A 23,731-nucleotide genomic window follows, 5' to 3' on the forward strand; every position below is an offset into this window, starting at 1 on the left:
GATATAAAGGGGATTTATCAATTTACTGATAAAAATTGAACCAGAGTGAAGTGAGGGCACTTGTCCACAGGGTTTCATGAGCATCAAGGACTTAGCTCAGATTTGCATCCTTGATTGCATCCATCTGTCTCGGGAGAAGTTCTTGGAGGAATGTGTGGCTTCTGGGGCTGCCTTGGTGTGGAAACTTTGGAGGAGAACAATTCTCCCATTGGATGCTCGTGCCAGTTTCCTCCATGTGAAAGGCAGGGAAAGGCCAGGTGGTGCTTGCTGAGGTCACCTCAGATCCACGGGGCCAGGGGCACGAGGTCTTCTCCCACCATTTGCCTTGCAGGTTTCTCCCCCACTTCTGGTCTCGTTGACAAGAGACCAGTAGTGATGCTCTCCCAGTGATATTGCACTGGGATAAAACAACTTAAATTGGGTAAAGTTGTGAAATACATCCCGGTGCTGCAGCTTTCCATGAAGTTTGAGGACGGAGGGTTGGCTTTCTCTACTGAAGCAGACATAGAAGTGGAAGCTCAGAATGTCTCTGTTTTCCCTTTTGTGAACATGAAAGAAGTGGAAAAGTTTTCCTCTTAGGTTTGCAGCTTCTTCCTTTCAATTCTCTCCACTCAGTTTTCCTCAAGCCACAAACCAGACGCTGCTGGACAAATTCAAGCGTCAGCACGAAGGGAACTCCTACATTGAATTCCCAGCAGTGATGGAGCCAGCTTTCATCATCAAACACTACGCGGGCAAAGTGAAGTACGGAGTCAAGGTCTGTCACCCAGCTGTTCCCCAGCAGTTGCTTTCATCTAAATCTGGGATTGGGAAGGAAAGCCCCAGAGGCTCCACAGGGATGTTTAGGAGAGGACTTCGCCCAGGAAGAGGGGAGTCAGGAGAGAAGTGTTTGGGGAAATGGAAGGGTAGTAGGGACAGGGTCTTCCTGTTCTCCTTCATGTGGGCATTTTGGGAAGAATTTAGGGAAGCACAGCGAGTTCAGTGCTACACACCAACAACACGTTGAAATTAGGTGTCTGGTGGCCTTTCTGGACTTGGTTTGTGTAGAAAACCCAGTGTTTTCCTCATCATTAGCCACTTTTAGTACAGGTTATGTGTGCTTAGGTGTACTTTCTAGAATCCCACGCCAATTATTCCGAAGCTGACCCCATTTCTGTTCATGCCAATTGTTAGCAGAAGGAATTCCGGTGTGAGAAATAGCCTCGGGATTTGCAGCTGCAAATCTCTCATCATGTTTCTGATGCAATAAATGCACACGATGAGCATCAGAGACGATGACCATAAACAGGTATCTAATATGGGAGAGCAGGAGAGCAAAAAGAAACAGGATTCAATAATTGTGCTAGCCTGGAAGATCCTACCTGAAGTATCACGTGGGAATTGTTTATTTTCCTCTTTCCTCCTCCTCCTTCCCTAGGATTTCCGGGAGAAGAACACGGATCACATGCGGCCGGACATCGTGGCTCTGCTGCGGAGCAGCAGGAACGCCTTTATCTGCGGCATGATCGGGATCGACCCCGTGGCTGTTTTCCGCTGGGCCGTCCTCAGGGCCTTTTTCAGGGCCATGGTCGCCTTCAGGGAGGCTGGGAAACGATATGTGGAGAAGAAAACCGGTACGTGTGCCCATCACCTGGGCCTGGAGCCTGGTTATTACCCTGTTTTAAGTAGCCTGACTTATTAGGAGCTTTGAATCTCTTCTAAAACTTATTTAAATAACAGGTAGATTTTTTTGTTGAAGTTACATTTAAAGGTACATTTGGATTTTGACATATCATAAGGAAATATTTTCATTTTACTGCTGCTTTAATTTTTCCTTTTTGTAGGATGCATGGATAGAAAAACCCAAGTCAAACAGAGACAGACAAATTATCCAGCAAAAAAAGCAGATTATTTTTGTAATAATTCTTGAACCGTTAGGTACATCTAGAAACAAAAAAAGGCAATAAATCTTCCTATGATTTTCCAAGCTGTTCACCCTTTCAGCTGCAGGAGAGCATGTCTCTTGTCTAGCAAAATTCATGGCTTTGCAGTCATCCAGAACCACGGATCACAGGGGCATTAAATTAAAGGAAAGTGATGGTGCATCATCATGCTGTGGCAGGCAAGACCTGGCTGTGCTTTTAGACCATTTCTCGGCATAAAGCAATTTTGGACAGACGGGTACAAGCTATTACTGTTCATTTCTGGGCACAAGAGGGCTTGAAATCCATGATGGAATTAGAGTCTCTGCAGGGAAGATGTCAGCTGGGTTGAAATTAAAGGCAGAGCTGCACCATGAATTACTTTGTAATCAGTGAGGTTTGCATCCTGGAGAGTGAGGGAGCCTGGGACAAGGAGCATAGAGACGCAACTATTCAAGGAGAAAGAATCATTTTCTTGGGAGCAAATCCCAAGAGGACAAGGAGGCAAAAAAATCAGCTTTCAGGTCTTGAGGTTCTTCCTCTGACACCTCCCGGGTGTGGCATAAGAGAAGAACTGATTCTCATGAGCCTGGGTCTGTCTGGCACATCAGGGCAGCATTTTTGGACAGAGTAACCAAAGAGAGAGATGGCAAAGATGTTTGGCTTCGGGAGAAAGGCCACTCCAAAGAGGTGGCCTTCAAAATCCATCTTTGCATTTTCATCTTGCACAAACCCCAGGCTGAACTCAAATGAGGTGATCCAGAATCATTCAATCTCAGGAAGTAAGAGCTGATTTCAAGCCCTGCTTTGCTTTCTGTGTCTCTGGCAAGTGGTCCTGCACACTGCTGTGCTCCCCTCCTCACTCCTGCTTTTCAGTCCAGAGTTTGTAGCAGTAACTTGCTTATATCTCTCTTTATATATATATATATATCTGTATCAATATGTTGATATGATTATAGATATATATATATGTAACTGGATGAGACCAGGAGGTCTTGAGACAATTCTGAGACTCAATTCTTTTATTGCCTTCTCTTTCCATACCAAAATTAACTAATGCATGGTGATGGCTGAATTTCTAAACCTTTTCATGGTGCTGCTCCATTATCTGTCCATGTCCCTTAGCCTGTATTCAGATGGCATTCTGCTTTGTACCCTCTGGGTTTTGAGTAAGAGAGAAAACAAACCTCTCAGAAAGCTGGATTAGGCTTGTCTTAAACTTACCAACAATCCTCAGATCATTTATACCCTAAATTTTTATGTCCATGAAATTGGGGAAAAGTCATGAGAAAGTCTCCATTATACAGGCAACACTACTGGGAGGTGATTACCTAAATCTAAATTCCACACTGAGGAATTTCCCACCTTATCTGTGGGAAAAACTTGACCTACAAGCAATGGCAGAGCTGGGATTACTGTCCTTGCCCTCTTTGGAGAGCTGCCCACCATGTCCAAGCATGACCACCCAGGCCTTGGAGCAACCTGTAGTGTAAGGTGTCCCTGCCCTTGGCAGAGGGTGGACTGGATGATTTTTAAGGTCCCTTCCAACTCAAAACTGTTCTGGGATTCTGACTTTGCCCAGGTCGCACTTAGCAAGGTGAGATCGGTAGCAGGGTTTAATTGTGTTTTTGTTGGTGTGGCCTTACATCCATCCCCTGTTCCACTGTCCTCCTCCAAAATCCTGTCACCAAAGCAGGTGGCTGTGGAAGAGGTGGAGGTGGGCAGAAGGCTTAGCCAGTGTCAGGACAATGTGACAGGCTGATGCATCCCCTGCCAGGTGCTGGAATTCCTTTCCCTTCTCCAAAATAATGCAGGAAAGCCCCAAATTGATGCTTTCCCTCTATGTCAGAAAACATTTGTGAGTTATCAAACTATCACTTTTAAAATTCTCCCATCTTGATAGAGAGAACCAAAGGCAGCGCATGTTTGATGTTTATTTTGTTTTTTATCAAACCTTGATGGCTTTAATTGGCCTGATTTGAGCATCTGCCTGCCCACAGATGTGGAGCTGCTGACAAAATGATGGTAGAGTAAGAAAAGCCTCTCACATAGTCATCCACATGCACATACTTAATATTTGTACAGATATTTTTTCAAGATGTGCTGCCCATTCTTGGTTTCTGAGGTCCTTTCCCCATCCATCAGGTAGGTGAAATGAAGGAGCAGGAAAATATCCAAAACTAGCTTCTTTTAATTAAAGGTTCTTTGCATTCTTTGTCTGAACCCCAACTGGATCTCTCTTGCTTTTATGCTTGCAATACCCAACAGGGTTTTTCCAGAAAAATCCCTGGCTTATGTCTAAGCAGCTCTGCAAAATTTTGGTCTGCTACCTTTCCACATCATCCTTTTGGTTGTCTCCTCCCTGCCAAGCAGATGATTCTAGAAGGATAATTAGCATTTTTTTCTTGCTGGCTTTGGGGACTCTTCTTTTATTGTGCTCTTGATACCCTCCTAGTGCAGCTTTTGGTGATTGTGTGATTGTCCTCTTTAACTTGAAGGTGAAGAGCAGCAAATTGGTGTCACTGTGAATTTTCTTTGGTACCTTTGTGTTTCTACCTGAGTGATGCTTCTTAGGGTGCTGCCAATGCTCCTCAAATGAAAGATGCCAGGATCAGTCGAGCTGCACTTAAGCTGAAGGGTGGAACTCTTCAATAATTTGATTTTTAATTCTTTTTATTACTAAGTTTATCAATGAGGACTGAAATGGTCCAATGGAACTGCGTGTTAGAACTGGATTTGTTTGTGAACTTGGATTAAAGGAACACTGTCAAGCTTTTTAGGAAAGAAAATTGGCTGATTGAATTTTTTTGCTGTCATCAATGCACATTTATTATGCAAAACCCTCTAATTTGTAGCAAAAACTTAATGGAAAAAATGGTGATATTTATACAAACTAGGCTGTGGAGACTTGGTTTTGCTGGACCTAAATCCTTCCTCTGATGAAGATTTTGTGGTCTTGAGGCTGTGCCTGTCCTTGATGGGTTCTACAGCTGGATTTAGCCAAAAAGGGTTGCTCCTTGGGTAATTCCTGCTTAAAAAAAACCCCACTGGCTTCTGCAGATTTATTCCTGAAGCTGATCACCAAAATAACCACTGTCCTCAAAATATTCAATAAAAAAGGCTGCACTTGCCAAATAAAGGTGACAGCAACCCAAAGCTTGGTGTTTGAGGTCTCACTGGTGTTAAGGTGAGGAAAACACCCCTTGCCAGTGTTCCTGTGGAAAACTCAGATCAGTCCTTTCCCGTGGTTTGATGTGTTGATATGAAATGCTCCCATAGATGCTGGCACAAAGTGACTCCCTGGTGACCTCCCCACGCCTCACTGGCAGTGTGGCACCTCCTGGACTTGGCCAATGATGGCAGAGAGACGCTGTGTGTTGGCACATTGTCACTGGTGTCACCTCTGCTCCGCCCTGTGCTCACATCTGGGCCATCAGGAGTCCTCTTGGCCACACATTGATGGTTTCTTCCAACTCAAACCTATCCTACCAAACTCCACACTCTGTGTTCTCTGCCCTGTGGAAATGGTGCTTAGCACAAATAATTCATGTTTTTTCCTTTTGATTGCCAAAATCTGAGCAAAATGTAGCACTGGGATGCACGATGAGAATTCCAGGTGGTTGTGTCACGGAGCATCTGGACAGGGATTTGTGGCTAACACTGGGCAGAGCCACAAGAAGGGATTTTAAAAATAAGTTAATAAAAGTAAAGATTTATCTAATAATCCTCTTTTTGCCCAAATAATCTTGGAGTGATTATTAAGTGTTTATGCTCTGTCTAATGAGGATTATAATTGGGACTGGGACGTGGTCCAGCCCATTGCTTGCATGCCACGGTGCTGTGAGGAGGAAACCACAGTTAAATTGTGTCAAGCACAAAAACCTGTGACCCTCGAGCTCCTTTGGGCTTGTTCCTTCCCCTCTCCTGACTTCTGCTTATAAAATCTTTCTCTTCTCTCCATTTTTTTTTGTTTGTTTTTATTTTGCTTCCCAAGGGCATGATGATGCAGTGCCATGTGCGGTTTTGAAAAGTGTGGATAGTTTTAGCTTTCTCCACCACCCAGTTCATCAGAGGAGCTTAGAGATCCTGCAGAGGTGCAAGGAGGAGAAGTACAGTAAGGCTCCACCACTCACCCTCCCCTCTGATACCACACTCACACGTCCAGAAGTGGAAACCAGGTGCATTCCATGTAGAAAGGATAAAAAACCAGTGCCTGAGGAGCCCTCCATGACCCAACCAGGTGCCTCAGGGCAGTTTTGAACCTGTTGGGAAATGATTAGGCAGAGTTGGAAGAGTCAAATTAAAAGCAAACCTATATCTCTTGAGATCTTGCAAAAATTGTTTTGTTGGCAATTTCCCCATTTACTCACTGACATTATTCCTTATGCAAAGCTGGTACAGCTGGAATTCAACTTAATTTGGATTTCATTGACTGCAGAAATACCTCTAGCTTGTGAAAATATTGTCTCTCAGGGCTTTTACTTAAAACAGAGGCATTGTCAATGTTATTTTATGGAATGATGCACTTGGTCTCCATTTCTTCATCTTCACTCCTCTGTCATGTAATAAACTCATCCTGCATGACAACATGGACACTCTTGCCTGCACTACTCTATTTTATTTTTATATTTAAATAGATATTTGGTGCTCTCATGTTTAGATATATAATTTTCCTACCAATATTCTCTTCATTCATGTTGCCTGTTAAAGCTGACAGAAATAGAGCTGCTCTGCATGGGCAAAGCCTCAGCCCAACTTGCTTAAACTTCATGAAATTTAGGTGTAAGTGGAAACCACCTTTTTTTCTGTAGAGCTGAGCATGGTGAGTAAAGTAGGTGCATGTTAAATCTTCATAAATATGGTTTTCCTGTTAGAAACCTTCTGTCAGATATCTCTGCTTCCTACAGCATGTGGGGTTGGGGAAGCAGTGGTGGTTTAGGTCTTAATTTAGGCTTTCATTCTTAATTTAGCTACATTATTTTCCCCTACGAGTTCCCACCACTGCTATAAGAAAATACAACGGAATGATACTAAATTTTACTTGATTTTTGATTTTATTAAAGGGTGTTGTGCCAAGTGACCTTACTGATACTACTAAGAAACTATTGAAAAGGAAGATAGTTATCAGCAGAGTAATTTTACTTGCAACTAATGAATCTATTTAACTTTAAGTTGGCTCAGAAGTATGGGAGATTTTGGGGGCTTTAGTTTGCATTTCCTTAGGTGAGAAAAAGGAAATTCATACAACTGAAAAGATACTTAGAGCTTTAATTCAGTGGGAAGCAGGAAGTTGAGCTCACTGTTGAGCTCAACACCTCAAATCTTCACTAATATAGATGAGTCCACACACTTTGGGATCTCTTAGGATAAATCCAATAAGTGGGTCTAAGAAGAACATTGCCAGTTTGGGAATTGACATCTGACCAGGCAAACGAGTAATTCTTGTTCTGCATTCAGAGATCCTTCCCATCTTCCCATGGGGTGTGCTCCTGCTTCCCCAGGCTCCCAGCCTTGGCAAGGAGCCTGTGGAATGTTCTGGTTCAGAACCCTTCAGGTTTTGGGCCCCACAAGTGAGCTTGGCCCCAGGGACTTGGCCTTTCCCACAGGTCATATGAGGTTATACATCCACATCATCCTTGAGACAGGCACCAAGGTCATCCCCTTGTTTTGAACTATGCAGTTAGCTCTGAACAAAGAGAGCAAAACCAAATTGGTTTGAAGAGTTTATTGAGATTCCCTGTGGGTCCCTTGGCATTCAGCTCCTGGAGCCAACTGGTCTGCCACCAGTTCCTCCAGAGCAAGGCACTGGGTTTAGGCATCTCTGAATCAACACTGGAGGTCTGCTGGTTGGCATTCATCCATAGGTAGCAGACAGGATTTATCCAAAACTCTTCTCAACAAGGGCAAAGACCTGTTAGGTAAGTCAGTCCATTTTTCCAAAACACTCCTGCTGAAGGAAAGAGAATATGCTTCAAAAATCAGAATAATTTTCTGCCTGAAGTTTTCTGCCTGAAGTTTTCTGACAGAAGGGTAGGAAGGCAGATTTTGCTCCAAAAAGAAGGGTAGGCATTAAAAAAATCTTAGAAATACCAGTGAAATCCCATTTTTCATGGATTCCTTTAGGCAAGAAAAGCCTTCTGGGCCTTAATGGGGGAGTATCCAGGCATATTAAAATATATTAATTTAATCTATATTGAAAATAGATCCAGCTAGACATTAGGTGCTTTCTTAGTCTAAAACTAGCTACACAAAGTACTGATGCAACATTTTAAGCAGGTTCCTGGTTATTCCCATTTTTCCCTATTTGCAGTTGGGTTTCTGTGCTTTAAATCAGGACTTTGGACACAGAAATGCCAATCTTGAAAGAGGTACAAGAACACTCCTAGGACAAGAAATGTAACCCAAAAAATGGCTTAAATGGCAAAAGGAGGGATTGAAAAGAGTTTTGAGCTTGGGTATTGTTAAGTGCTCAGATGCATTACCTGCCTTGCTTTCTAAAAACCTCCAGTGCTGGAGATGCCAAACCTTCTCAGCAGGAGTGATTTGGTTGGTCCTGCCTTGGAGCACAGGCAGGGTTCAAAGATGACCTGGGACGGCACACCCTCAAATTTTCTTTTGTTGATATTTCCAGAATATTTGGGTACCTTTAGGTGCAAAAACTGAACCAGGAGGACCATCAGTCTTTTCAGGGATCTCCTGCCCAATTCAAGATGAACAGATTCTCCTGTTCAGCTCCAGGATGAGCTATTACAACACCTCAACAGGGCAAGGAGGGTGGTAAATGTCCTGTTAAAGGGTTGTCTTTTGTAGGAATTGATCTTCTCCTCAGGAATTCCAGGCTCAGAACAGCAGGACAGGCTCAAGTCTCAGCATATTTGCTTTGTGTTCATCTTTCAGAATAAAACATCGCCAGGACACCTTTTAGCACAGCACTTGGGCTGCATGAAATAGTGGAATTATAAATATTGGGAGGAGGGGATATGGCACTGCTTCCTTCTGTCCTGCTACAAACCATAGTTTAGATTTTTTTTCTTTTTAGAAAGCTTTTTTTTCCCCTTTTTTTCCCACTTAGATGTCTCAGGGTAGAATAAAGCACATTTTTTCCTGTGCTGAGGTGAGAGCTGTGATTTTTCCTGTCTCACAGCAGTGATTTTGAGACAGTCATAAAATTGCTCAGCTGTTTTCATGTCAAACTCCACATTATCAGATCTTTATATTTTTGTGGTTTGGTGACTTGAGGTGTTTGGTTGTCTACAATAATTGTCTCCTGTCTTCCTAAGTGCTTGGTTACAAAACATTTCCACTTCAGGGCAGATAACAGCTGCTACTGTAACCATGTATGGCAGCTTCCTTGGCTCAATAGGAAATAGATATTTTATTTAATATATTGCTTTATTAGATAATTTTATTACAAATAAATTATTCTAGGTATCAAAGGATATAGGCTCAATAGGCAATCAAGCCTTTATAAAATAGTGTAGAAGTGTCTATAATAGTATAAGAAGTGGAAAGGAATAAATTAAATATATTTCATATTAAAAAAGCACATTTGCTTCAAAATGATTGATTTTTACAGATTTTATGTACATTTTCAAATCCTTCCTTGACCTTTCTTACCATTTAAGCAGCTACTGAATGAAACTCAGGTCTACACTTGAGATACACATCTGGGCCTCTTCTGCAAAGCCTTCTCCATCCCCATTCCAGAATTATCTTGCTTGTGAAGCCAAAGTCTTCATTTCCAAGGCATTCATTTATTCCTTAGACACTTCTTCTCTCCCTCCCTCCCTCCAAATACATGGACATGTGCAGGAAGTAGGAAATGCTTTATAGCATTTCCTACTTTCTATAGCATTTCCTACTTGCTGCACATGTCCATATATTTGGAGGGAGGGAGAGAAGTGTCTGAGGAATAAATTACCATTTTTCCAAGCATTCTAATGATGTCCAGGTGTTTTGCCCATGCAACTGGGTTATCCCATGCACAGTGAAAATCTTGGGAATCTCTTGGATATGGAGAACTTGAGTGGCTGCTCCCCACCCCCATGATCTCCTTCCCTCACCCTCTTTGCTAGCTGGGACAGCATGTCCCTAAAACACCCCCTGTGTGTGTGGGAGAGGAATGAGAGGCTGGAGCAAGCAGTGTTACTCAGAGGGTGATGACTCTGGCAGGGAGGTGGCACCGGGGAGCGATGGCATCCCTGGCACCCGGCTGTGCCCGGCATGTGCCAGGACACGTCGGCGCTGCTCCGCGCCAGAGTCAGGCCTCAGCTATGGCTCTGCTAATTGTCTGTGGGGATGGCTCTGCTAATTGTCTCTTGGGTATGAGCCAGCTGGAAACATCTTCCTCGTGTGCTGCTTCAGGTATCGCTCGGAAGAGCCCGCGGACACCGCTCTCGGACCTGCAGGGAGTCAACACCATCAACGAGAGGAGCCCACGGTAAGGCTCCTGCTTTTACCTTGGCATGCCCAGGGGTCTGGGATGGGACAGCGCTGTCTGTACCTGAAAATGACTGTATTGACATTTCTTCCATCTCATCTTTCAATCTTAACTTCTCTTCCTTCTTTCTCTGCCGTGTGATGGGATCTAAACACCTTTCCTGACTAAACAGCAGGCAGGAAAAGCAACTCCCTGTGTCAAAGGCAGCAGTTGTTGGTGGTGGGTGTTTGAGGGGATATGAAGCTTAAAAAAATGAATGAATATGCCAAAATCAAGGAAATAGTCATTCAAGGAGGACAGGTTTGGGTGCAGAGCTGCATACAGCATGTGGTGGCACCCTGGAATGTGGAAAACCTGGAAGTTATGGAGTTTGAGATGGTACTTTGCCAAATGCCTGCTTGTCTTCTAGGAGAAAAAAGCACTTTTGCTTCAAAATTGATTGATTTTTACAGATTTTATGTACATTTTTATTTTTAAATCCCTCCTTGAAGTTTCTGACCATTTAAGCAGCTACTGAATGAAACTCAGGTGTACATTCGAGATACAGACCTGGGCCTCTTCTGCAAAGCCTTGTCCATCCCCATTCCAGAATTAACTTGCTTGTGAAGCCAAAGTCTTCATTTCCAAGGCATGTCTGGGCACTGATCCTTTTCCCAGCTACTCTTGTGCTATCCCTCCTCACATCCCAGGAGGTCTGATTTTCCCAAGACCCCTCTAAAGGCATACAGTGCCTCTCTGCTTCCCTCTGAGCAGGTGTGTGCTGGGGAAGGAAGTGATAGGAGCACCCTCAGCTCCTACAACCACTGCTTGGAGCTGCAGATATCCAGGTGTGTCTTTATGGCTGCTCTGAGATTAATGAGAAGCCCAGAACAAGTCAAGAGGAGTCTAAATCTGTGTCCTGAAATGGGCCCATTAAATCAGTCCCTTCCACACAAAGTTAAATATCCTTCAAGGATATAATGAAGGCTCATTTTTAATGGCTTTAATGCCAAATGGCCACAACCAAAATTAGATACACATAGTTCTTTTTTTTTCTAGGGGAAGAAAAGTGGCCTCTTCTGCCTGGTTTTGTTCACCACATGCTCTCTGAGTGCCATCAAGAATAGAATGTCCTTCTTCCTCTGAATTCCTCCCCTGTGAGAGAGGCAGTGGCACCCTACTGAAGGAGAACTGAATGTTCTCATATCCTTACAAGTCCATTTCAGTGGTTAGAGAGCATGGAATTTACTTAAAATGGTGGGATTGAATTCATAAATTTGTGCCACTTCTTGAATTTGAGCAGAAATCCAGGTGGTACAAGCAATGCCAGCCTATCCTGGGAAGGTGATGCATCCCTGGCAGTCCTCACCTCAGTCTTTGCCACCCTCCTTTCCTTTCTCATAATGCTGCAGCTGCTGGGGCCCTGATGGGTTGGGTTGTGATGACAGCCAGTCCTTGGTAACACTTCCAGCACCTCTGATTGTGCAAGTTTCCCTCAAGATAACGTAACATGAAACTTTGTCCCTTTGGAGATCTTCCCTTGGAGATAAGAGGATTCCTGCAGTTTCTCTATCCAACCTTTGGCACCTTTGGAGCATCTCTAAATTGGGGCAGGGCTTTTCTTGACTGTCCAACTCCAGCTTTGGAGGCACTGTAGTGTGGGAGCTGGGGCTGCCAACATTTTCATAGCCCAAAATATTTTAATTATCTCAGCAAAGGGACATTGTAAAGGCAGGGAAGCTCCTCCTGAGCCAGGCAAGGAGGAGGATGTGTTTATTTACTGTGGAGTTCAATATGTGGTCAGCTCTGGTTATGTGTCTTAGCCCATGCCAGCACAGCAGACAAATCAGCCTAAACAGCCAGAATTGAGGAACTTGTTCTACTTCCTCATCCTCAGCAGCTGTGTCCTACCAGCAGCCTCAATCTGAGCCTTTATTTACAGAAAAAAAGTGCTTTTGGAGTCATTCTAACTCCTGTGTTTCCCCTCCTGTGATGCCTCAATAGTGTGGTCTGTGATCTTCCCTTGGGCATCATCAGCAATGGGTCCCCAAATGTCACCTTTGCCCCTTCCTTCTGGAAGTACAAACTAGGTGTCTCACAAGATCTCCAAGGTCCAGCCTGTACTTTCAGAGTAGGCTGGTGATTTTGATCCCTTTCATTGTAGCTTTTGATCCCTTTCATTGTAGCTTTTGATCTGGAGAGTCATGTCACCCTTGATGAATGGTGGTGTTTCAGGTAAATACCAATCTTGCACTTGTTGGGCAAGAGGAGGTGAGCACAGGGGTGCAGGTAACACAGCTGGAAGAGAGATTGGCATTAGCAGCTTCCCAGCAGATCAACTGGCAGGCCATTTACAGCTCCAAATTAAACAGGAATTGCTTTCAAAGCCATCTCATGATCATGTGGTCGCTGATAAGCCTGGTTGTGCATCCAACCTACAGGATAGCCTGGGGCCTGTTTCTAAAAGCAAGTTTGAGGCATGACATCACTCAGGAAGTCACTGTGGAGGGTTTAGGGAGCCAAGTGCTCTCGTCTGATCTCAGAAAAAAAGTGGATGGGTGGTTTGCACATGCTGGATGGGAAGGCTTCAGCAGAGCGTTCCAAGTGCCTTCCCCAGCTGCTGAGAAATGAAGGCCAGGTCATGTTTAACCAAAACCACTTGGGCTGGTTGGGATCCTGCTGGTTTGTGCTCACTAGGGACACTTTTATGTGCAGGGTTGTCTGAGCAGGTGTTGGTCCTGAAGCAGCAGGCTGGGCTAGGTGAGGGCATTGACCCCAAAATACCAAAAGCCTGCACCTGTTGCCATGTGAACGTATCCATCCTATAGTGTCCCTAACAAACAGACCTGTCATTTTATCTCTTGGATTTGTTTAAAACCACGTGGGAATTTCTGGGATTTTCCAGAGAGGTTGGCCAGGATTAATGCTGTTGTACATCCCAAAAGTTTTAGTGGTTCCCATCAGCTGGTGATTTTCTTTTTCCCACCTGCAAACAGGAGGTGGATGGTACCCGAGATGCAAAGAGAAGAAAGGTGAACACGAGGGTTCACTTGGATATTCCAGCTTCTCACTAACCATCTGTGAATGGAATGCTTAAGAAAGCAGGTCCTGGAGCATTTAGCCAGGGGTTTTGCTTTGCTGTGATTGATCCCTCCTTATAATAGTGGTCCATGTCAAAATGCTGATTTCATAGGATCAGGAAGGAATTTGGGAAGTGCTTAGATGAGGCAGCGAGGTGACGTTGCTCTGAGGATCTGGCTCCAGGCTTTGAGCTGGCTGAACATACAGCTTTACATCCTTTAATTTTTAATTTCCATGTGGCACTTGAGATTTGCCTTTCATCCAGATCAGGACTTTAAGGCAAAGGATTGCCTTGTTGTCAGAGCTCAGAAGTGGCCGGCGCCCGAGGCCACGTTTAAACCACCGTGTCCTTCAGCATCCTCATGACCTGGTGCAGCCTGGAGTCTCCTCCTGGTCCTTTTCCTCCTGTCTGAGATATCTTGGGGATGGGGGGGTGTGTGGCAGCCCCCACATCCTTCCTTAGACTGCTTTTATTTCATATGATGATTTCTGCAAGGCTGATTAAATAATTAGAATTTAAAAACCCCAGCAAACCACCAAAAACCCACCAAACCAAAAGTGTTTTGGTGGGGGGCTGCCCATAAGAGGCCTCATGTCCTCCAGATACCACTGGAAGCCTCCTCATCTCTGGAAATTGCTTGTCCTATGTGTAGTTTGGTCAAGTATCCGCTTCCATCCCTCCAAGAGAGGATTTTGGTTCCTCTCCTTGTTTCCTTTAGTCCTTCTGAAGCCAGAGGAGCATTTCTGGAGACCACAGCAGTTATGCTCCATGGCAGAGGAGACCAAATTGAGTGACTGATTTGTAATTAGGTCCCAGAGAATGATTCTAGGTCAACCCATCATCCAGCTGGGGGTGACATCCATCTTTGTGGCAAATAATGGGTTTATTGCAAATTAGGTTTGCTTTTTCTTTTCCCAATGGAATGATTACGTTAATTTTGGGAGACAGTGTCAGCACCAGATGTCATGGCCTCGTATCCTTCAGGCCACCAAAGGTATCTAGAGGTATCTGCAGACTCAAGGGAGAGCTGGAAGCTGGTTTTGTCCTGCTGTTAATTTGTTCCTTTTGTGAATATCTGATTTTTGGGAGGTGCTTTAGTAGTCAACAGCTCCGTGTGCTGTCTGGCACCAGGGACTGATCTCATGGGAGAGAATGAACAATGGAAAGAAAAAAGCAGCAGCTCATTTTCTACCAAGGAGTTATTTAATGATCTGTTTTTATCCTAGAACCATGTTTTTTCTCTCTTCCTAACGGTGTCTGGTGTTGCAGGGATGCCTATGGAGTTGGCTGGAATGGCCGGATGGGGATGAGGCACAACAGGCTCGCCAGCCCCGGCACCTTCCTGGACAAAGATGGGATATTTGTCAACACCACCAACAGCAAACTGCTGGAGAGGGCCCATGGCATCCTCATGTCAGTACCCAGGAGGGGATCTGGGCTTTACTCCTGGCACAATGAGCAGCAAGGGTAGTTAGGGGAATGTAAATAGCCAGGATGTAAAACTCTCAGGGTGCCAAGCAGACTTGGAGCTGTCTCCCAGTTGGGCCAAAGCAACCCTGGTACATTTGACATGTGTGATTTAATTTGTCTCGTTCATTCAGAATGACAGACAAAGGGAAGAAAGAGAAGGAACAAAGAACTGCAGCCATGTAATGCAGTCACACTTTTAACATCTTATCAAAGTTTCCAGCATAATTATCTGGGCAGGTGATTCACACTGCAGCCTCCTCAAAGGTTCAAGGAGCATCCCAGGGTGGCTGGAGTGAACATGGAGTTTGGAAAGCAGGAGGCTGGTTAATCATTTTGTGACCTGGCTTCTTCGCTCTTCCCAAATTCCCAGCATGCCATCATTTCCAATGTAACCATTCCCATTAATTGGATACATTCCTCTCAGTCTGCCATGTACAGGGGCAGCCCCATTTCAGGCTGGCTACTGGCAGCAGCTGCTCAGGGGGATGTGGAGGGGCTGGTTTCATCAACTCCTCCATTCCACAATTGCACTGTGGATTAACCTGAGCCATTTATTATCTCCCCAGGAGAAATAAGAACTTCAAAGCCAAACCCAGTCTCCCAAAGGTGAGTGAGAAGCAGCATTTTCCCCCTTGTGGTTTGTGGGTTAAGGCTGTAGCACAGTCATGTGATGCTGCTGGATATGAAGAAGACAATTGTGTCTACACCAAGACTTTGGTCAGCTCAGCTCTGTTCAGGGCTCATAAATTCATATAAACCCAGAGGATTTCAGCCCTGATTTCTGCTGGGAGAAAGAGATATGAGCACTTACATCCTCCTTGGAGCTGCTCTGTCTCATTTTTCTTCCTTCTGAAAAGGAGTATGTACATGCTGGTGAAATTTAATAACTAAATCTCTAAACTAAAACGAGCAAGTAAGTGATGCAGGAGAGCTGGTACCTGATAGACAGCAACGTTGTTGTTACTTTCCCTCCATTTTGGCTACATTTATTATATTTTAAGAGATGCCAGGACATCTGTTGTGCCTAGAAGAATAAGGCTTTTTGTGGTCCTCACTGGTGCTGCATCCATGGTCAGGAGCCCCAGAAGAGGAGCAAACATTGTTTTTACTCCTCTGTGTCTGTCTTGCACCTGGAGAGGCACTGATGCAGTTCATCAATGAACTGCTCATTAACAGTGAGGAGAATCATAGACTCATAGGATGGTTTGTGTTGGAAAGGAATTTAAAGGTCATCCAGTTCTACCCCCTGCAATGGGCCAGGGTCACCTTCCACTATCCCAGGGTGGTCCAAGCCCCATCCAGCCTGGCCTGGGACACTGCCAGGGATGGGGCAGCCACAGCCATGGGGAAGCCATCCCTCAGTGTTCCCTGTTGAGATTACATCACCTAAGGAAGTCCTGTGAGGGTAAAGGAGGGATATAGGAGAGGGTGTGATGGCAACAGCTGGATTTTCTATGGATTCCCTCTTTTTCCACAGCACTTGCTGGATGTGAAGTCCCTCAAGCACCTCACCAACCTGACATTGCACGACCGCATCACCAAATCTCTCCTCCACCTCCATAAGAAGAAAAAACCACCCAGCATCAGCGCCCAGTTCCAGGTGAGCCCTTTCCTTTGATGGAGAGAGGGAAGCCCCCTGCTCCAGGCACACTCCTGCCCCATCCCCTGCAGCATTCAGACCATGAATCCCACTGAGGGGCTTGAGGGAGACATGGCAGGTATTTAAAGGGTGCAAACAGAGAGAAATAAGAGTGGGGATGGGTGTGATGGGGGATGACGTGGTGGAGCAAGGTGGGACATGAGGATGAGCTGCAGGGGGAAGATGCTGGTGCATCCCTGTCCTCTGGTACATCATATTGTGGTGCTTTCTTCCCCAAATCCAGAAACCATCAAATCCCCAAATTATGTTTTTTGCAGTCTTTATACTCTCATCCAGCATAACCTGTTCTGAGACAGAATGGGAATTTTAATAAGGGCAGAAAAGTCAGAATCCTGCTGCATTATCTCCTGGTGAGCAGGGGAGTTCAGAGGAGGGATTGAACTTGTGTTGTTAGTCAGCAATCCCTAGGGTTGGTGCAGGGAAAATAATCCTCCAAGGACTTGGCAGTGGGCTCACAGTTGGACTCAATGATCTTAAAGGTGTTTTCCAACCTGAATGTGTTTGTTCTATATGTGCATCACGGCTTGGAAACTGCTACCAGACATGTGCACAAGCAGGTGGTAATAATAGAAAGCAGCTTTTCACTTAAAATCTGGGTCCTAAGCATGTCTGGGTTGGTTTTGACTTGTAATTTTGACTGCTTTGGGGTTTTTTTTGGAGATGTAGTTTATATTTAGAAAATCTCCCTGTGTAGGTGTGGGTGAGATTAAATAATTAAAAATATATGCACACATATATGTGTATATAATTTGCAGAATGCTTATCTGTAAATTTATATATTTAGCCTTGTCTAATCTAATGGTATTCTGGTCAAAATTCACTCGTGCAGAGTTTAATTCATACCTGTGGAGGGGTTGAAACAGGGATATCTTGGAGTGAAAGGCCTTCCCAAAGCCTATTTATGCTCCCAACAAAACTCTGAAAAGCCCTGGGGGGCAAAAATTGATTTTTTTTTTGGATGTAATTTCACAGCACATTCAAATCAAAGATCCCTAATCTCAGTGAGCACTTGTTAAAGAGAACAATTTTGAGGGACAAAGCAGCAGCATTGCTTTTTTAATCAAGAACAAACTAATAAAATTGCAGTGCATGGAATTGGGTCACAGGCAGGAAACACAAATGTTTCCTAACGTGGTTTTTTTTCAGAGAAACGCTGCTTTGTGGCTAATACCTCAACACCAGGCTTGCAGCTGCTCCATCTCCTGTGGATTTCCACTATCCCTAGACTTAGGGTAATCTGTAGGGGAAATAGCTGCCTCAGAGTGTGCTCCAGGAGCAGGGATGGCTTTCAGGATGGAAAAACTAAACCACCCATACCTAAAACTGTACATCTCCCCTTCAACCCACATGCAGGTGGGGCCCTGGAGACAGGGGTGGAAGGGTTCCTGAAAGGCTGAGTGCAGGTGCTGAAGGAATGGGTGGCTGGAAAGGTTTGCTGGCAGAGGGACAAAGGAGATGGGTACAGGGTTAATCCAGCGACCTCACATGTCCTTTGTGGATTCCCGACCACCAGATGGCAGAGGGTGCCTGGACCATCTGCCTCACTCAGAATGGCCCTGAGGGAATGGAAATGCCCTCTCCTATGGGTCCTGCACGTCCCATTCCCACCATTTCCAGTACTGGGAGCACGCTGCTTGCTGGGCTTTCAACAAAGGGGTTGTGTCCCTTGAGTACTCCCTCTTCCTCCCACTAGCCTGTGTGGGCACAGTGGGTTGCTGCAGCATTGCTGCTGATTGAAAGCTCCCAATAAGCTTTTTTTGTGTAAAAATGAGTAGTTTCAGATTTTAAGAAAACCAGGAGCATGCCAGCAGAGGTCTGCCACGTCGTGGCGTTCCTGCTGCTGCCTGGGACAGGAGCAGGGCTATCTGCATGAAGTTAATGTACATAACACAGCTGCATCACATGTGCGTGGGATCCATCCCTTGCTCCTTCCAAAATCCTGGATGTGAATGAACATCCAGGATTTTCATGTTTTTCTAAACATGAAAGGCTTCCTATAAAGATGCCTTTGAAATGATCAGAGGGAAAAAAAGGCTTCCTGTGAGCTGATCTGTGGGCAAAATGCTTCTTTGTAATACCAGACCAGTTTATTAACTCCAGTATTCCAAAATTTATAACTCTGCTTATAGTAAATGTGGCAGAATATCCTTTACATGACCGAGTTTTAAACTCTATTAAAATCAGGAGTAATCAACTCTCTAGCACTTTACCAATGCCATGTTTGTAATGTGCTCAGCAATTAGAGATACCCAAATTATTTATAGGACACAGCAGAAAAATGTGGCTGAGGAGCCTGGCCAGCACCAATGGACTCAGCACACTCTGGTTTTCAGCCTGGTTTTATTCCAAGACCTTGTGATTCATCCCAAAAAGCCAAAGGTTTGCAAGGTGAAGGGATAACTCAGCCTGATATCCCGCTGGAGCAGCTGGCTGTAGAGTGATGCCAATGTAAATTCACTTTTATGGAAGAGAGTTTTAATGATGATGAATAAATAAGGGGAAATAGGAAAATGGAACCAGGAAACCCCTCTATCCTCAGTGATCCTTCAGTCAGGAGCATGCCAGCATTGAAACTCTTCTCAAGAAACAAACCGTGAAGTGTTCAGGGTTGCAGGATTCATTAATATTTGTGAATTCCCAATTTTCCCTTGGTAAAACTTTCATTAAAAACAATTCATTTTTAGGCCAACAGTAAAGTTTTGACAATTAAAAATCGGGAGTAAATCCTGCCTTGAGTCACTTTTGATGAAGGAAAATTTGATTTGTGTTTAAAATACATCAGCGGTTGTTTTGTGCCAGGTGTAAATTCTTGTCTCGGAGCTCCCATTCGTAGCTGGAAGAGTCTTGTGGTGTGGAGTGGGATGGGAATTTGGGCTCCAGGGAAGCCAGAGATCTGAAAGTCCAGCCCAGCATGATATTTATCTCTGGTTTCTTTATTGGGGGCAAAGACAAAATCAGCCAAGTTGCTTGTGCTAAAACCCTCATTCGGGAGAACAATTTCCCACATACCTCATTTACTCATAATTAATTCCAATTTGTTTTGGTTTATAATTTAAGCATTTGGATTTTCATTGCCCACTGTGGTCTCCTCTCCCTTCCCTGTGTCTCCTCTGTTACAGGCATCCCTCAACAAACTGATGGAGACCCTTGGCCAAGCAGAGCCCTATTTTGTCAAGTGCATCCGATCCAACGCCGAGAAGGTAAATGCCATCCTGAGAAAGCAAGATCCTGCTAGAAATCAGCTTGGGAATCTTTTGTCCACTTTTACAGGGCGTTAGATAGGAAACAAAGCCTCAATGGAGCTGAATTTAGAAAATTTGGGCAAGGGGAAGCATGGATTTATCACCTGAGTGTCACTCTTGATAAACTGCACTGCTTCTTCTTATATTTGTAGAAACACATGTGTGCAAATATAGTATTTTAATTTATATGAAAATATAAATATATAAATACCGCATAAATATAGTATTTTAATTTATATGAAAAATATATTTGCTTTAATAAATGAATTTGACTCCTTTGAAGCTTCTGACTAGCCATAAGAGAGATTTATAGAACCATGAATTCACTTGTGCTGGGTCTGAGCCCTGAAGCATCCTTAAAATAAAGTTTCCATAGGTAAAAGCAGATATTTTTAGAATAACCTACATTGATCACACTGACTCAAATTTCTTGAATTTGAATTTACATAATTGTGTTATGGACCAAGGACCCTCAGTTCAAAATGTAGGGATGCTTTGTAGATTAATCCTTCAGAGTTTTACCCAGGCATTTAAATCTGAAGCTTTTTGCATTGGAGATTATTTACTTGCTCGAAATATCACCCATTAACTGTGCCCTTGGGGGGTCTTTTTCAATTGAAATGCAAAATTTTTTTTAATGTCTTTATTTCTCTAGTTATCTGTTTGAAAGTCTCAGAAGCAAACAGGATTCATTCCCAGTGGGATTAGTTCGGTTCCTGGGGACCCACATTCCCTCCCTCCTGTAGAATGCGTGTGTCATGCACATGTGCTGCGTCTGCTGAACCCTTCACCCATCCATGCACTTAAAAGCTTCAGTGAAAGGAAATATTTGCTCATCCTTGGTCTGGTTTTCCCCTTGCAGCTGCCCCTGAGGTTCAACGACAGCCTGGTGCTCCGGCAGCTGCGCTACACGGGGATGCTGGAGACCGTGCGCATCCGCCAGTCAGGATACAGCTGCAAGTACTCCTTCCAGGTTGAGTACAAAGGGCTTTGTCCTCCATCTCCTTCAGCATCATTAGCAGAGCTGTCTGAGTGTTGCTGGTGCATTTTTTATCAGGGTAATTTATTTCTAGCTCTTGGAAGGCAGTGGATGTAACAGGCTGTTCTCTGCCTATGAGCCAGTCTAGACCTCACCCCTGAACAGTGATTTTTGAACAAAACCAGTATTTTTTTGCAACATGGGCTCCCTTTTGGAAAAAACTGTCTGATTTGCACGTTCTCTTCTGCATCTGGAATTACTGGGAGCAGTGTTTGCCCTGTCATGTCGGCTGTGTCCCATCAGGAGGATGATATGCATCCCCTGAACTGCTGGAGTTAGCCAGCTTTTCCTGTTTTCTTCTTTTCCATATGTTTGCCAGGTTTTGTGTACATGTCGGTCCTTTCATGCTTTGCTGGTGCTGATTGGTTTCCTGCTTGTGGCTGCTTTGGGGCAGATGTCGTGTTCTGCACAGCAGCTGTTTAGGAAAAGAAAAATGCTCAGCATTTTTTTGCTGTGAGCAGGTTTCCCAACCTTGCTTGGGAGAATCTATCCTCTTGTACCTCCTTCACTCTTTGAATCCTCCCAGCAGTAACGGCTGGAGCATCTCAGGGATGTTTTGCAGATGTTGGTATCTGCCTTCCATAGTGGCCCTTGCTGGGGATTTGGAGCTTTTTTTTTGCTGGGGTTGACCCTGTGGCTCCTGCAGAACCTCTCCTCCCACGCTGAAAAATGTTTGAACTTTGCTGGGTCCCTGCTTTGATGTCTTTCCCATCAAACCACAAATGTTGGATGAATCTTGGTGTTCCTCGGTGCATAAAATGTTATCTGTCCTTCTGCTCACTCCAGAGGTCCCGTTTCATGTGACCAGTGGAGCAAATCTGTTATTTATGGGAGAAAGAAGCTGCAGGACCCAACTAACCAAATCTTGGTGTTGCTTTTTTCTTTTCCTTCTCAGGATTTTGTGAACCATTTCCATGTCCTTTTGCCACAAGGGATCAGTCCATCTAAGCACAATATCCATGATTTCTTCCGGAAGATAAAACTCAATCCAGACAATTACCAAGTTGGAAGAACAATGGTAAATGTTCATCCTCAGCTCAGCCTTTAAAACACAGATATAATATTTGCCTGTATTTCTGTCTGGTAAATATCTGTATATGGTTTTAATTAATGAAACTATTTTTCTTTTGATTACCAAAAATCAGTTATTTAAATGAAACTGTCAGTATTATTAACATAAAAGAGGAAGGAATAATATTGTTTTGTTATTGATTGTAATGAGGCAGCCTCAAAAAACTCGTATCCTCCAAAATCTCTGTGTGTGTGTAGACTTAGCTTGATGTGATGGTCTTCATTTTGCCTCCCCTAGTGGGAAGGCTCTGTAATTCAGGGCTTAGAGTCACAGGCTGCTGAAACCTGTTAGAGATGCCTTCACAAAAATCAGCTCCTCAACTTTCCTGGATGCAGAAACCAGGAGGATTTGACTCATGGTCTGGGAAGCTTTCCATGCTAGTGTTTCTTGGGTTGTTTTGGCCAGGTTTTCATGAAGGAACGGGAGCGGCAGCTTCTGCAGGACCTGCTGCACCAGGAGGTGCTGCGGAGGATCACGCTGCTGCAGCGCTGGTTCCGCAGCCTGCTCTGCAGGAGGCAGTTCCTGAGCCTGCGGCACGCGGCCATCAGCATACAGGTGGGTGCTGCTGCTGGATTCCAGTGCAAATCACCTTCCCCAAATCCTACAGACAGAGCCCGTGGGTAAAATCAGCTCTCCTGTCCAAGGAAGGAGCTTGCAATCAGGACTGGGGGGAAGCTGGAGAGGTTACAGGAAGGCAGGTGCTGTCCCCTCTTCACACAACGCCCATTACCAGGAATCCCCTGCTGTGTTTGCAGAGATTTTGGCGGAGCTACCAGAGCCAAAAAAAAGGCAAACCATCCCCAGACCCTCTGGTTCTCACCAAAGCCGCTGTCATCCTTCAGACCCACTGGCGAGGCTTCGTGGAGCGGCGGAGGTTCCTGCAGATGCAGTTTGCAGCCCATCTCATCCAGAGCTGCTGGCGGGAGCACGCCAGGCGCCGGCACGCCGCAGCCACCAGCATCCAGGCGGCCTGGCGGGGACACCGCAGCAGGCAGGCGTACGCAGCCCGCAGGAGCAGGGCCGTGTGCCTGCAGGCGGCGTGCCGCGGGTACTTGGCACGGCAAAGGTAACGCCCTTGGCCTGGGGTGACGAGGAATGTGTTTCATGGTGATGCTCACAGGGTGGATGGTGTGAGTCGGGGCACTACAGTGATTTACACAGGGCAGTGTCCCTTCGTGGATCCGTGACCCTCTCCTGACCTGCCCTGGTCCTTTGTTTGCCCACGCTTTCTAACAATTTAGCTGCATGTCCTGCTCTTGGAATAAGCAGAACCTATTTCAGGTTGGAGCACGTAGGCAGTGCAAAGCCAAGGCCGTAAATACTCACAAGGGTTTTTTTTTTTTTCCTCTTGGCAGCAGCACCAGTTTAAGTAGCCTATTTTTAACTCAGATTGCCTCACCAATCTGGTTGCTGTGCTGGCTCACAAGGACAAGGGATACCAGAGCCAGCCGCTGTGGAGGGCACAGGCTTTCCAGCCATGCCTCAGCTCGCTGGCCAGGGGACAGGTCACAATTCTCTCTCCAGAGGTGCTGCCTGCGAGGTGTGGAGCACCTTAACGTCGCTTGGAACATTTGGGAGCTGCAGAGAGCTCTTGGTGCCGGGCACAAGTCCCTGCTAAGTTTTCCAGACGTAGTCCGGGCAGGATGGTGAAGATGGAGAAGCCAAGGGGGTGTATTGGGTTAAGCTTTTCTGGCTCTGACAGCTTATGAAGGAGCTGGACCAGGGATGGAGGCTGGACCCGCTGCTGTCGGCACGAGGGGAGCTTTCAGGTGCGTTGGGGCAGCCCTTTGGTAGCAGAGATGGCAGAGGAGGAGGAGGAGGTTTAAAACCGAATGTGCCTTGCCTT

General features: G+C 45.0%; 1 protein-coding gene across 6 annotated transcripts in view; it reads left to right on the forward strand.

Moving 5' to 3' along the window:
- The window catches only part of MYO9A (myosin IXA), a 174,520-nt gene that overhangs the window by 126,126 nt on the left and 24,663 nt on the right, over positions 1–23,731 (forward strand). For 4 of the 6 annotated variants that reach the window (XM_084213577.1, XM_084213578.1, XM_084213579.1 and 1 more), the window contains 12 exons: positions 616–757; positions 1,418–1,613; positions 5,896–6,015; positions 10,266–10,341; positions 14,672–14,815; positions 15,439–15,478; positions 16,350–16,472; positions 19,652–19,732; positions 20,637–20,747; positions 21,709–21,831; positions 22,291–22,440; positions 22,641–22,951. In XM_084213577.1, coding sequence (XP_084069703.1) covers positions 616–757; positions 1,418–1,613; positions 5,896–6,015; positions 10,266–10,341; positions 14,672–14,815; positions 15,439–15,478; positions 16,350–16,472; positions 19,652–19,732; positions 20,637–20,747; positions 21,709–21,831; positions 22,291–22,440; positions 22,641–22,951 — 1,617 coding nt within the window. The remainder of the gene's footprint in view (positions 1–615; positions 758–1,417; positions 1,614–5,895; positions 6,016–10,265; positions 10,342–14,671; positions 14,816–15,438; positions 15,479–16,349; positions 16,473–19,651; positions 19,733–20,636; positions 20,748–21,708; positions 21,832–22,290; positions 22,441–22,640; positions 22,952–23,731) is intronic. The other 2 variants (XM_084213582.1, XM_084213580.1) reach the window with 2 other exon arrangements.

Source organism: Fringilla coelebs (assembly GCF_963513975.1).
Source record: "Fringilla coelebs genome assembly, chromosome: 12".
In the NCBI taxonomy this organism is placed as follows: Eukaryota; Metazoa; Chordata; class Aves; order Passeriformes; family Fringillidae; genus Fringilla; species Fringilla coelebs.